This window comes from Acipenser ruthenus, chromosome 23 (genome assembly GCF_902713425.1).
Source record: "Acipenser ruthenus chromosome 23, fAciRut3.2 maternal haplotype, whole genome shotgun sequence".
In the NCBI taxonomy this organism is placed as follows: Eukaryota; Metazoa; Chordata; class Actinopteri; order Acipenseriformes; family Acipenseridae; genus Acipenser; species Acipenser ruthenus.
The window spans coordinates 4777635-4791045 of NC_081211.1; the positions used below are offsets into that span (position 1 = coordinate 4777635).

Consider the following 13411-nt stretch of genomic DNA (forward strand, 5'->3'; position numbering starts at 1 on the left):
TATATCAACTATGTTGCACATTAGTGAAGTGCTGAATAAAGTTATATATATAATGTGACGGCTCTTGCGGTTTAAATGTGTCAAACACTGATTCTAATGGATGTCAAAATAACTTTATTACTATAAACAATCTGAAGCTCTAATGAAGCCATCACAACGGGCACAACATGAGTTCAAACATTGTAATCGTCTCATTAATGACACAGATTATCCACACGACTTCCTCTCCCTCTGTTTGTCATACCATATGGGGTAACTTCCAAGCCCATTCTCTCTGAGCTCCACCCTCTGACTGAGGGCCACCATGCCTGATGGGCCAGCACAAACTGTATGTGGACAACAGGGCCTAGTGGTTGCTAAGGCAACCGAGCGCCACTGTTTACATTATTCCTGGGGTTACGATATTGTTATTCAGGGAAGAAACAGGTATTGATTATCCGATTAATAAAAAAGTACTACAAATACAATAATATTGAAATATTGTGTGTGTGGGGGGGGGGGTTCAAATATATCTCTTTCAACCTGAGAACTGTAATATGAATACAATTATGATTTTAGTTTCAGGTTAATTTTTTTTTTTTTTTTTTAGAAAGACCGAATTTGGGTGGGGGGGTCTTGAGGGTCATAGTTCATTTCAGTGTAAAAAAAAAAAAAGAAAAAACAGAAAATAATTTCTATTCTGAACAGGTTGTAAAGCGCTAGATGTTAGGGACGTTCCTTTGACACCAGGATGGTATGAGAAGAATGGAGCCTGCTGTGTCGGCGTGGGCACAACTACATTGACATCCGTTTCACTTTCATCACAGACTGGAGGACTGTGCCCTTCTGGTAGAGACTCGGAGACGCGCCCCCAGAGTCGATCATATTGGCCTGAAGTTAAAACACATTTAAAAGGAGTGCAGTCAGAGTCAAGCCATCATTCAAACTCTTATTACAAACTCATAAACCTACAACAGCAACTGGGATCGCATTGCTCTTGAGAAAATATCATTGATACAAAGACAGGGAAACTGTTCACCTGGTGTTTTGGTGAGTGTTTGCCTTCATGTCTTGCATCTCTTTAAAAGTGCTCAAAATATTTACTAAATATGGTCTCAATATGAGCCTACTGGTATCACAAACCCCATTAGCTCTAACTTTATACCCAGTTTCCATTATTTAGATCTGAATTTGGGCATCAGCGAGTTACCTCTGAACCCTCGGTGAAGTTCACTCACTCACCAGTGTTTCTAAGTCCTGTGCTTTGAACCCTTGTAAGCACCATGTGTAAAAGGGTAAAAAACATCGTCTGAGTTTAAGCTATGAGTGTGAATGTTAGTTATTTTTGTGCAAAGATGTCATTGTTGAATTGCTGTATTTGTATATTCAAAATATTTACCATGACAATAAACCCTACCCTGTGCGTTGTCCACATGTTTACTACAGAATTCCGATAGGAGTGAAATCACGCTGCTAAAATCAAGCTATGAACCTCAAGGGGACTGGGGCCATTGGAACCTGTGTTGGAGGCAGTCCAAACAGACTGAATTGAAAAATACATAAACTGTGGCTGCCTGGCGCACTGGGGAGCAATGGCTCGACCTTGGATTGGATAAGAAGCGGCGAGCGTTTCTTTGCATGTTTTCACAGCTCCTTTTTTTACCTTCTCCAGCATCATGAGCGTGGAGAGCATGTCCCCGGTCTTCCCAGAAGCGATTTCGTTCATCAGGAGGTTCTCGTTGAGCATCGGCACCTGCTTGTTGCGCATGATGACCTCCTGCTCCTGCTCTCGGTTGAACAGGATCCCGCGGACCTCTTCAGCAATGCTGGAACGACAGCAGAAACCATCACAGCATTGTACTTAAAGGGTGCTGATGTTAACTGCCTCCCGCGTATCCAAAGACTGAACATCCACACAAGGCAGATGTGGCATTTTAGGTATAGAAGTCAAGCAGAACACAAAGGTAAAACTTATAAGAAACACTGGTCTTCAGACTCCAAGCAGTGGGATCATGCTCAGATCATCACTGTTTTAATTATACAATGGCATTGATCACCCTTCCATTCATTTCAACAGGTTATTCTCTTCAGACATTTTCCTAGTCATGGTTTAATCCCAATATGGCACTCCTGGGTGTGTGTGTCATTGTGGGATATTGCCACTTCCAGGGTTGGAGATATGCCACAGCTACACCCTGTCATGCTATACTGCTTCAATATACACTGTGCACGTAAGAGGTTAAAGAACATGGGGCACAAAGCAGCACTGTCTTTATCGATCACATCCACAACAGGTGGATTATCCATAACTTCAAAAGGTCAAGTAGTCAACCCTCTTACCATTTTGCTTCTGAATCCCAAGTGGCTTACTGTAGGTAAAAAAACAACCACATCAAAAGTAACTGTACCCATTGAGCTCCTGTCGGATTATCCTGTAGTCCTTCCTGTTCTTTTGTATGGCCTCCAGCACGACGCAGAACTGCTCGAATGACACAATGGTGAGGTTCTCCAGGGAGCTGATCCTGTGGGGCTTCTGCCGACGGGTCATAGTGGTCTCCCTTATCACCTGCTCCAGATGCACCACTTCCAGATCTTTCACAAGGTCTTCTTCAGGTTTCTCCTACATGGTAAAGCGGGGATAGATTCAGAGTCAGAGGTTTGCAAATAACCTTGTGCTTAGCAGACACAATGATGGTCATATGCAACTAGGCTGTTCAGCATAACTGAGGCATCTTCCATTGTCACCACAATCTCAACCTCAATCCAACCGAGCATGTTTGGAATGAACTTCCACAATGCGTTTACAAGCACTCACTGTTGAGGCTTGTGCTGCTCCCTTGTCGTCTGTCACGTCTTCATACTCTGTCATTGCCAGCTCCAGATTCGTTGTCACCACGGCAACCAGAAGGTTGGCAAAGATAAATGCCCCACCAGTCAGAAAGACAAAGAAATAGATAGCAGCCCCATACTTCAGACCGTCACCTTCGGCTCTATAAATAGAAAAGAAAGGGCTTGTTCATTCTTGGGGGGAAACAAAAACATGAACTTTCTGTTGGGATTCATGCAATTAAAAAGGAACTTCACAATGCACTATTGCATATTCAATCCCAGTAATGAGAAACCGTGCACTTTTCTGTCATTCCCAATTCAGCACCAGCCTTTTCAGAAGCCCACTAACACACTTCAATGCGTGGTTTGCATTGATACAACCAACTTCCCATGTGTTTGAAGCCACTCAGTACAGCCCATGCCTTCTTGTGTGTTAATACTTACATAACTTACATTATCTACTACTGAATTAGAGTTAGAAGGTAACTAGGAATATGAATCAATTACACAAGAGAATGTTCATCCTCTTGTGATAACTAAATTGTTTCCCGTTGCCTGGTTTAAAAAGGTACTCGATCTGTAATCCGTACTGAAAATCTTTATAGATTGTCATCCAGCCATCTTGAGTGATGCAGATGAAGAGGGAATACATGGCTGTGGCCAGGTCTCCGAAGGACTGCGGTACATCAGCTCCGAACAACGTCACACCAAACACAGCAAACACCTGTGGAGATCAACAAATACCAGGACCAGAGCTTTGGTAATAGACATTATGTTCTTATGAATCAGTGTCGTCCAAGCCTCCCTTGGTGGCCCTACACCCATTGACTGTGATATGGCAGGTCTTTCTAATGAATTAATGAATTGTCCAAACCCAGTGATTGATGTATGGTGGGACGTACCCTTGTGCTGTGCATGTGCCAGCTTTCAGAAGATGTCGTTTTTGGCTATTCGGTGCAAGGTAGTGGGTACTGTGGCAATGAGGGGACGCAGGCAGCTGAAGGGTTTGTGTGGCGCTCCTTACCAGCATGAAAATGACCAGGAGCAGGAAGATGTTAGCCATGTCTGGGATGGACTGTAAGATGACCTGGACCATCATAGCGATGCCACGCAGGGCAGTGAGGCCCCGTATGCTGCGGATCACTCTCAGCACCCTGCAAACCAATCACAAGGTGTGTCAACAAACACACTGGAATCCCACTGACCAATCACAAGGTGTCTCAATAATCACATTGGAATCCCACTGACCAATCGCAAGGTGTCTGAACAAAAACATTGGAATCCCAGTGTGTCCCCAGTGTGTGGCTCGGCTCAGCTCAGATAATTCTCTATTAGCTCACATATCCACAAACACACTAATTTAACTTTCTAAGGAAACACATGTCCCACCCCCAGTTGTTGGGAGTACCATGACCTGCACCACCAGCATCGACATAACCTCACAGTAATGAAGGAGACCAATACAATCAGGCAAAACACCACTAAAACAGTGAAATAAATCCACACTGGTGAAGTTTGTCTAATTGTCTAGTTGTTTATAGCTTTGCCTTTTGTGTGGGGATTGTGTGGAACGAAAGCCAGAAGACACTGCGGCCCTCCAGGAGTTTGAGACTCCTGTTTTAAATGGCTGCTTCAACTCTGTTTTAGCTTTGTCTTAAATATGTAAAGTATCTATTTTTTAAACTCCCCGACCTTCATTTCTCACCTAAGAATCCTCAACACCTTACTGCTCATAAAGACCTGCACAGCAGGCCCCAGAACCAGGGACAGGACAATAAGGAAGTCCAGGATGTTCCAACCATCCTAAAAACAGAAGGGGACTGTTTTGGCTGTAGAAAAGATTGATGTTAAACCTTACGACTGGATTAAAGAAAAGATGACCCTTATAAAAGTTTACCACGGTATTTCTACACTGTACTTTTCCCATGGTTATACAATGTATTTACCATAGTTTACCCTGGTGTGCCATGTTTTTTTAATATGCTTTACCATGCCACTCTGTGCTTTAGAATGCTTACCTAAGCTTTACCACACTTTCACTGTGCTTTATTACACTTTGCTGTGCTTTTACTGTGGGAAACTTTCATAAGGGGAATCTCAAACCACAAAACAGGGGACAATAAGGGCATCTTAATAAATAATGTGTTTCTCATCAAGTGCAGTGCTGAATGTATATTTGTTCTTATTTTTCTAAATACACTTTGTCAGATCTAGCCTATGTATTCAGAACTAGCAGCTCCTGAACTTAGAAATCAACGTAACACAGTACAGAATTTGAGTAATTGTAATAAAACAATGACAAGCATTAAAAATAAGGGGACAGTGAAAACGTACTCTCTAACGGTTAGATTTCTCATGGAAAAAATGATAATTAAAGACGAGAGCTAATATTTCCAAATGTTGCATACATATTGTATTGCCTTCCCTCGTAGCAAATTCTTACCTTCCAGAAGATATAAAACCCATAGTACCATTTCACAAGAATCTCCCAGATAAACACTGTGAGGACCATGTGTTCAAACACACTGAACACGGTATCATATGTCTGGAAAAGATTAAGATCAAAGGGATAAACCACACTGATTGTGGAGAAGGGGAGGCACCACAACAGGAAACTAGAAACAAATCAAAACACTCAAAAGAAATAAAACCGTGTGCTGTTTTCTCATACCTCGGCAATGGATGGGTTGGTCTGGCAGGCGATCATAATGGAGTTCCCGATAATCAAACCCAAGATACACATCTTATAAACCATGTGATCTATAAGCGATCCGACAAGCACGTGGGACACATACCTCTCCACCTGCTGGTCATCCTAGAATACATAAATCAATAAGGAAATAAACCAGCCAGGGCTTGGACAACAAATTAGACACACACGGAGCACTGTCAGCGAGGTGCACTGTCAATGGCATCCAGGACAGCCCTGAATTTGATTGAGCCAACAGCGGTGGCGTGGCAATTCAAATCCCTCGATTGGAAAGCTACGGTGCGACAGAATTTAGTACTCAAGCTCCTCCCCTTTGGAACTTTTTGGGTTCTATTTGGAATCAATATTTTTATATCTTTAAAACATATGCATTTGATTTGGCCTTTTACTAGTGAGCTCTTTTCAGTCTGTTATTGTAAAGCATTCTGGGATACTTGGACATGAAGGACACTTGGACGTGCAGGACGCTATATAAATGGAATTGGTACGGCGTGGTACTGTAGGGGACAAAACAGGAGCCAGCTGCCTCTTGAGACCCCTGTGAACTGACTGCTGAACAATCACGTACTTGTTATAGTCTATGATATATACAGAACTTCCTATTTATCCTTATTGCTGTCCTGTGGATCTTAACTCTCACCTTAACCTGCAGGATTTCTTTAAAGTCAATGACTTCAATCTCGGGTTCATCCTTAGCCGCTGAACTTTTCCTGCGCTTCTCACAATTCTACTTTACAGAAACAAAACACAGTAAAAGGAAACAGCCCCACTGCTTCGAGGGGAGAGCACGGCATGCTGGGTAAGGCAGAACGGTTCACACTAGTGCCAGTTCTGAAAGTTAGACCGTTAGAGTAAATCTGACCTACAATACAGGAAGTGATTTTACATTTGAATTGTATTAAACGAAAAACACAAAAAAAGGAAAACAAGCCCAGCACAAGAAATGAAGGTACTGGTAGACTTGCTTGTGCAAATATGTGAACAATTATTATTATTATTTATTTCTTAGCAGACGCCCTTATCCAGGGCTACTTACAATTGTTACAAGATATCACATTATACATTATTTCACGTTATACAGATATCACATTATTTTTACGTACAATTACCCATTTATACAGTTGGGTTTTTACTGGAGCAATCTAGGTAAAGTACCTTGCTCAAGGGTACAACAGCAGTGTCCCCCACTGGGGATTGAACCCACAACCCTCCGGTCAAGAGTCCAGAGCCCTAACCACTACTCCACACTGCTGCAATACAAAAGAACACTCATTTTAGCTTCAAAACTGACAAACCAAAATGATAAAGGGTTTACAATTATAATTTGTTTATCAGTATGCTCATCTTCATTATTATTATTATGAGACCAGTGGTGTGACTTTTATATATTTTAATAAAGACATTAATTTCCCAATGAAGATTGGTAATTGTTTGTTTATTTAGCAGACGCCTTTATCCAAGGCGACTTACAGAGACTAGGGTGTGTGAACTATGCATCAGCTGCAGAGTCACTTACAACTACGTCTCACCCGAAAGACGGAGCACAAGGAGGTAAAGAGACTTGCTCAGGGTTACAAGCCCTTTTCTTTAACCACTGGACCACACAGCCTCCTACACAGCCTCCTAATTGTACAGTTAGACGGTCAGAGACCTTCAGACTTATCAGCTATGCTAGAGCTGGAGCCTTACTCAAAAACAATTCAAAATGGCCTTATATATAATTATATATGACTTTTGCAAATTGTAACTGCACACTGCTGATCAGGGAACAAAGCAGATTACAACGTAGATTCGGTTTGAGACGCAGGGAAATGGTGAAATAGTACCGCCTGGTGGTGAGTTGGCGAACTACAGACGACTGGTGATTATAAAAAAAAAAGTTAAGTACGGTATGTTGTTGAATTCTTTGCACTTGTCCACTAGTTTTTAATTATTCCGTCTTCAATAGAAACTAAACTAATATAGGATAAAATATTACCTAGAATTATGCCTAAAGTATGTATTTACTGGTTTGTCTAACTAACATGAAGCTACAGACAATACTTCTGTATCCATTACCTCCTGGTTCTAATCGCAGAACACAATTAGCTTTAAACAAGTTTCTTTTGTTTTTCAGTTGCACATTTATTAAATGGGCCAGCGATAAGGATGAAAGAAAAATGAATATCGAACTTACCTTTCCCGTAAATGCTGTTGTGTTTTCCATTCTTCGTGGCTTTAGACAAATACCTTTTCTAGGTCTAGGTTATTTTCACTCGGTGCCATGTGGCGCTTCACCTCTCTACTCCACGTTTACACAATTTGTTTTGCTTTATGACGTTTGTCAAGTGCACTATTCTGTAAATTCAAGAACGTTCGTCGCACATGACGTCACTCAGTATGCCCGCACGATCATAATTGGAAAATGTTACTTCCTGTTGAAATAAAACGCTGGGGTCATTCACACATACAGTGGCTACCACACAATGATAAATAAGGCACATAAGGAACGGTGTTGTTAATTAATATGTAGCTTCAATAAATTAGTAGTGGGTGGGGCCAGCCATTATCACATGATTACAATGGAATGTTTAGCTCAAAGCCAAGAAAGACAAATGTACAAACATTCCATAAACATGCAATAATCTGGATTTTTTGTATATTAACTACTGTATTCAAAAAATTCAATTCAAGCCAGGAATTGCACAAACAAGTGATGCACTTGGAAACGGTTCACTACTGCATCTAATTGATTATTTGTTTTAATTTATAATGAAACTGGCAGAAATTTGCACTACAACCATTTGTCTGCTCATTACCAATGACGTTTTAAATGAATACCAAATGAAGCACTAAAACAACCACTGAAAGTGGAGGAATAATGCTGAAAAACTCAAAATGTCTTGGGGTGCATTGTGACAAACATCGCAGCGTTATGGACAACATAACAGTGTAAGCCCTCTTCTGAGTACAAGAGATCATATTTTGAAATAGAAAAAACATACCAATTTACTAAAATGTTTATTTTTACATTTTGTTCACTGTATGACAGTAATTACAGTACATATACAGTACAGTACATATTGTAATCATGAATTAGACCATCGTTTAACCTCAGCAAACCTTAGCTATATACAATCATTTGTTTACAATTTATACAGAAACTAAACCACACCCTCGACTCAATATGTAGGCACTTTGGGGACAGATTTTCGAAAAGTGAAATAGGTTAAAATGCTCTTCGTTTTGTTGTGCCAACCTAAAAAAACGGACTCCCTTTTTATCCACTGCTGTCACTGCTGCTTGGTATCCTTGTTCTCTCAACATGACACGTTCTTCCTCGTTCTTGAAAGAACAGGCATGTAGGATTGCGACCTTTCAACTTTGTTTGACCACCTGTCCCTTTGAGTAAAGGGAGAGGTGGGGCAAAATCTTTTTATTTGTTTGTTTTGTAAGATCCTAAATACAAACAATATCCATCGTGCAAGGATTCAAACCCGACAGATACAGTTAGATACAGTAACATGAATGAAACTCAGCATTTAACTACCAGTCCCAATAAATCCAAACATAATCACATCGTAACACTAATCCCTTCTACTGCATTTAATGAGAGTGTTCACGCTGTCAAAGAGAGGCGGTATTAAGTCGGATTCCAGTTCTTCTTTAGTTGAGGCATGTTCTGGGTTGGTTTGTTTTAATAAGAGTGACACTCCGCTGTGGTGAGCAGGGCTTCTATGAGATTGATTTCTATCAGATGCACTTCCTTCAGGATTCTGAACTCTCCTTCAGCACTCCTGATGAGAATTCCAGCAGCTCTTACTGGATAACCATCACGTATATAAAACCCTCGACACAGGTTTATAACAATAGACAATGTCAATTTACAGCAAAGGGATTTGAAATAGACAGTTTTTTTTTCTTGAATCAGCATAACCGGCTGAAAACTATCAGTTCTGATCATGACTGGCCAGTGCTGGTCATTGCGTCAATTTTCAGCTTGGCTGCTATCTGCATTTTGTACTGTTTTGTAAAAGTTGACCTTGTGTTTTTTTGGCCTACAGATTGTCAGTGTGCACTGACCACAGGCTCCTCATTTGTCTGAAAGTAAAAAAACGCTATTAACAACAAAACAAAATAATGATTAAAATCACACTACTCACTTTGGTATGTTTACTGGTTGTGGTTTTACTATCGGATCATGGTAATGGCGTTTTGGAGTAAATGGTTTTGAGACTCTAGCCCATAATGCTGAGCATGATACCCAGCCAGGCAAAATCCTTGCTTAAGGAGGTAATACTACACACACATATATATATATATATATATATATATATATATATATATATATATATATATATATATATATATATATATATATATACTGTATACACACACTTCATTAGTCTCCGTATCAGTTGCTGTGAATGTTATAGGCTGAATTGCCTATATGAAGAAATAATCCTCTGAAGAGACACTGACCGTCGCATGGTTACTGCTTACTGTGGCATTGCCGTGAGCCGTTCTTTCAAGTGAGTCACGTGGCTTCGCTTCAGAGATCATCGCTTGCGGGGAACACTCTAGTCCTGGGCTTGGCGGTTGATCATCCACCAGCAACTCTCCCCGTTCTATTCTATAACCTGCCAGACTGTCCACCTCAGGCACCCTGAGTTCAGAGTCAGTGGCTGGGCTTGGCAACTCTTCATCCATGCCTGATTCACTGCTGCACAGCGAGGCAGGCTGGTCACCTTGAAACAACGTCTTCGCCTTGGTCAGTTTCGCAATTTCATTGCAGAGGTCTTCGTTTTTGACTTTCCACTCTTTGAATTTTTGCGACGTCAGTTCTGGGTCGTCCAGGATTGCGTTGATGACGTGAAGCTCTGCCTCTTTTGCCTAACGCAAATAAAATAATTCATTTTGCTGTTAAAGCAACATTATTTTGCAACACAGGCTATTAGCTATAGGCAATGTGTAGTTACACACACATACTCAAAAGAGCAACTTCATACAAGTATGGAATATGTTCTATCCCCACTCCAACTGCGATTTTCCCTTTGGTAACTTTAATGACAAAATTGACCATTGCACACCCCTAGTGGTCATTTCTAAAACCACCCAACTTCAGAAATTCAGCTTTTCCCATGGTTGAAAAGAGGCATTCGTTTGTAAGCTTAGCAGAAACAAAGCGCACACGTAAAAAAACAGGTATGAAATGTGATCAGTAGAAAGCCTAACCCTTAGAGCAGTGTGGAGAGAACGCTCTTCTGTAGCTTACTTTGAGCGTGCTCTTGAGCGCTCGGAGTCTCAGCGCTTTCTCGTTGATCACCGGGTTCTTGTTCCTCTTGATGAAGGATTTCCTGAAGTGATCCATGGTGGACAGCTGCTGGCTGCCAATGAGGGAGACCCCTCCCTCTTTGATACGATCGTACAGATTGTCCATGTCATCCTTGACCCCTAACAAAACAATGCAGAAATCAAAACTGAAACGTGTCAAACAAGGCTGCACTTGAGAAGCTCTGTGCGTCCTTTAACTCAACTATATATTCATACAACAAGTGACGAGAGTAATATGCACCCTAACCACAAGACATGCACCTTTCTGGCACCTTGAATAGAGTGGATCACAGTTTCTTTTTATGACATGCATTTGAAAAAAAAATGATTAATTGAATCTTAACTGGAACAAAGACCTGGACTGGAATGCATCTCAAGGACCGGAGTGTGGAACCACAGGAGAAGAAGTTTGAATTAAGACTTGAAATGCACAAGTGAATAGTTGAGGCAAAGAGATGCAGTGTACTCGGTTTTGAACGCATAGTCCCTGTCCTTGGGTGTGTATTGCTCATTACCTGTCTGGGTCTTCTCTGCTGTCGAGGTGGCTCCTCCACTCTGGGGTATATTTTCTTTATTCCTGGCTTCTTTCCCTTTTTTGCCTTTTGATATCGTCTGAACCCCGTCACTTTGTCGTTTCTGTGGAAGGGAATCGCAAACCAAACCAGTTCAATCTCTGATTTTTCTTATTTTTTTTTTTTACTGTGGGCTATTACAAAGCAGTTTTTTTTAAATACATCAAAACTGTATTTAACTCATCATATCACAGAAGTTTAAAAAAAAAGTCAAAAGCAACCTTGGCAAGATTCTCAAAGCTTAGAACTGTTACATATCTCTATGACAGGCAACTAGAGCTGAAAAAACAGCTCTTGAACACAGGTATACAATTAGGTATAAGAAAATGAAAGCAGAGCTATTAAAAAAATAACATTTGAAAGACAGCAAGAAGGGGATGGTTATAAAAAAACGAGGCACTGTCGCTACTCACTGTGTAAGCCTTGTGTCTGGGAGCTCGTGGGGAGTTTGAGTCCTCGTCTTCAGGTTCAGTCTCGCTGTAACAGTCTACACAGGTGGATAGGAAGAGCCAGAAAGCTCAATCATTATTAACATAAACACACTTTATCTGACTGGTCACTTATTCAACAGCTATCGCTCACTCTTCAGGAACTGTTCTCCCCTCCACAGCTGATCATCACTGCATGTAAATGCCATTTTCACCAGCAGGTGGAGTACTGCACATGGAAATAAGCTGCCATGATTATAAGCGTGCAAATACTGGGTCCTTAGTTTAGTAACTTATGTGAACATTTTGACCCATTGATTTCCAGAGTTGTTCGTTAACCCATGCAGAATGACAGGGTGGGAAACTGTTCTTCGTTCCTCTGAAATCCTACATTGCAGTTTCCTGCAAAATTTGCTTTGAGTATCAGAAACTAAACGTGCAAAACATTTTGTTTCCTCTCCACTTCATGAAAAATAACACTTGCAAAAACCTGTTGCATGTAGTGAATGGCATTTAAAACACATCACAGTGATTCAAACAGAACTCCCTACCCAATGTCATCAGCAATACATTATTATCAAGCTCTTTATGGCTTCAGTGTGAGAGGATCTCTATTATTCTAGGGAAAGTTTAATTGGGGCTTCTTGAGATCAATTAAAAATACAACATGCAACTGCGAATACAGTGTGTGAAATGTGTTTCCTAGTTCCAGCTATCTGCCTGTTTTGACTGCTGTGCTGCAGGTACCCAGCATATCATCCCATTGAGCTCTCAAGTTGCATGCAAAGCGATGTTGCACACTACTGCACCTCTGCAGTGGAGTTCAAAGCATAGTTTTGTCTCGTTTAATATCCGTTTCTCGATTTCTGCCGGGGGTCGGTTTGGGGTTTGGGGTACAGACTGTATCATGCACATATTTAGAAGTGGACTCTTGACCGCACTACAGTGTCATTCTCCAGTAGGATTCTGGGAAGCAGAAGCAATGGCCCTGACTGATGGCAGCGAGCAGGGGCTGTGCATAATAGAACCAGACACAAAAGCTGACACCAGCAATTGAAAGCTCAAGTGAGTACACCAGGTTGCCATGACAACTCCTTATCTGAAAGGGATGGTGTGCTCAGCAGGCACTGCATTAAAAATCAATAGCGACCCTGGCACAGAGTGTGTGTAGGCTTGCATCAACCAACACACCATGGAGAAGATGCAAGACTAATGAAAGCAGAGACATAAAGTGCCCTGACTTCAGAGTGTTTTAAATACTACTCTTGTATGCTCAATAACACACAAAACACGATTATTTAAGGAAATGACTTTGTGTTGTATTTCATTGTACAAAGTGTCCATCACACAGTCCTATCTACAACGGAGCGTGTGGATATCCTATACATGTTACAGACACCTATACTGTGAGCTAGGATCATCCACTGCATTAGCTTCCACGAACCTGAAGAGCAGATAGCTGTTGTCTCTAAAGCTAGTGTATAGTATATACATATTCTGCTGATAACAGTGGACAAGATATAAAGTAATAATAAATGACAGCCAGGGGGGAAACATAATGCTGGCACTGCTGGGGGGAT

At 41.1% G+C, this 13411-nt stretch overlaps 2 protein-coding genes across 6 annotated transcripts in view; both read right to left on the reverse strand.

Annotated features, from left to right (window-relative positions):
- Positions 1-29: 29 nt before the first annotated feature.
- LOC131699713 (cation channel sperm-associated protein 4-like) lies at positions 30-8391 on the reverse strand. 2 transcript variants are annotated; one of them, XM_058997541.1, is made up of 11 exons: positions 7695-8391; positions 6159-6245; positions 5480-5623; positions 5252-5353; positions 4514-4611; positions 3833-3962; positions 3399-3532; positions 2795-2969; positions 2388-2599; positions 1643-1805; positions 30-870 (listed from the first exon to the last, which is right to left on the reverse strand). In XM_058997541.1, exons 1-11 carry the CDS (start codon positions 7722-7724, stop codon positions 775-777), a joined length of 1371 nt encoding a protein of 456 aa, XP_058853524.1. In that variant the 5' UTR covers positions 7725-8391; the 3' UTR covers positions 30-774. The 2 variants fall into 2 exon arrangements, with proteins under 2 accessions (XP_058853524.1, XP_058853525.1); XM_058997542.1 differs by lacking the exon at positions 6159-6245.
- A 110-nt stretch (positions 8392-8501) lies between these two features.
- LOC117412961 (connector enhancer of kinase suppressor of ras 2-like) overlaps positions 8502-13411 on the reverse strand; it is a 28248-nt gene continuing 23338 nt past the window's right edge. For 2 of the 4 annotated variants that reach the window (XM_058997539.1, XM_058997537.1), the window contains exons 18-21: positions 11817-11890; positions 11347-11467; positions 10773-10951; positions 9876-10390 (exon numbers count right to left, since the gene is read on the reverse strand). In XM_058997539.1, the coding sequence (XP_058853522.1) occupies positions 9944-10390; positions 10773-10951; positions 11347-11467; positions 11817-11890 (821 nt within the window). In that variant the 3' untranslated portion in view covers positions 9876-9943. Of the gene's footprint in view, positions 9599-9875; positions 10391-10772; positions 10952-11346; positions 11468-11816; positions 11891-13411 lie in introns of those variants that run through there. The other 2 variants (XM_058997540.1, XM_058997538.1) reach the window with 2 other exon arrangements.

What these genes read in the sequence shown, in the direction of transcription:
- LOC131699713 (XM_058997541.1), bottom strand. Translation starts at nt 7,724, where the DNA reads ATGGAAAACACAACAGCATTTACGGGAAAG. An exon ending in AAGAAATCCTGCAGGTTAAG is followed by an intron (nt 5,624 to 6,158) that starts GTGAGAGTTAAG and finishes TATGTATTCTAG; the next exon opens with GATGACCAGCAGGTGGAGAG. An exon ending in ATCCGACAGGAGCTCAATGG is followed by an intron (nt 1,806 to 2,387) that starts GTACAGTTACTT and finishes CTGTCGTTCCAG; the next exon opens with CATTGCTGAAGAGGTCCGCG.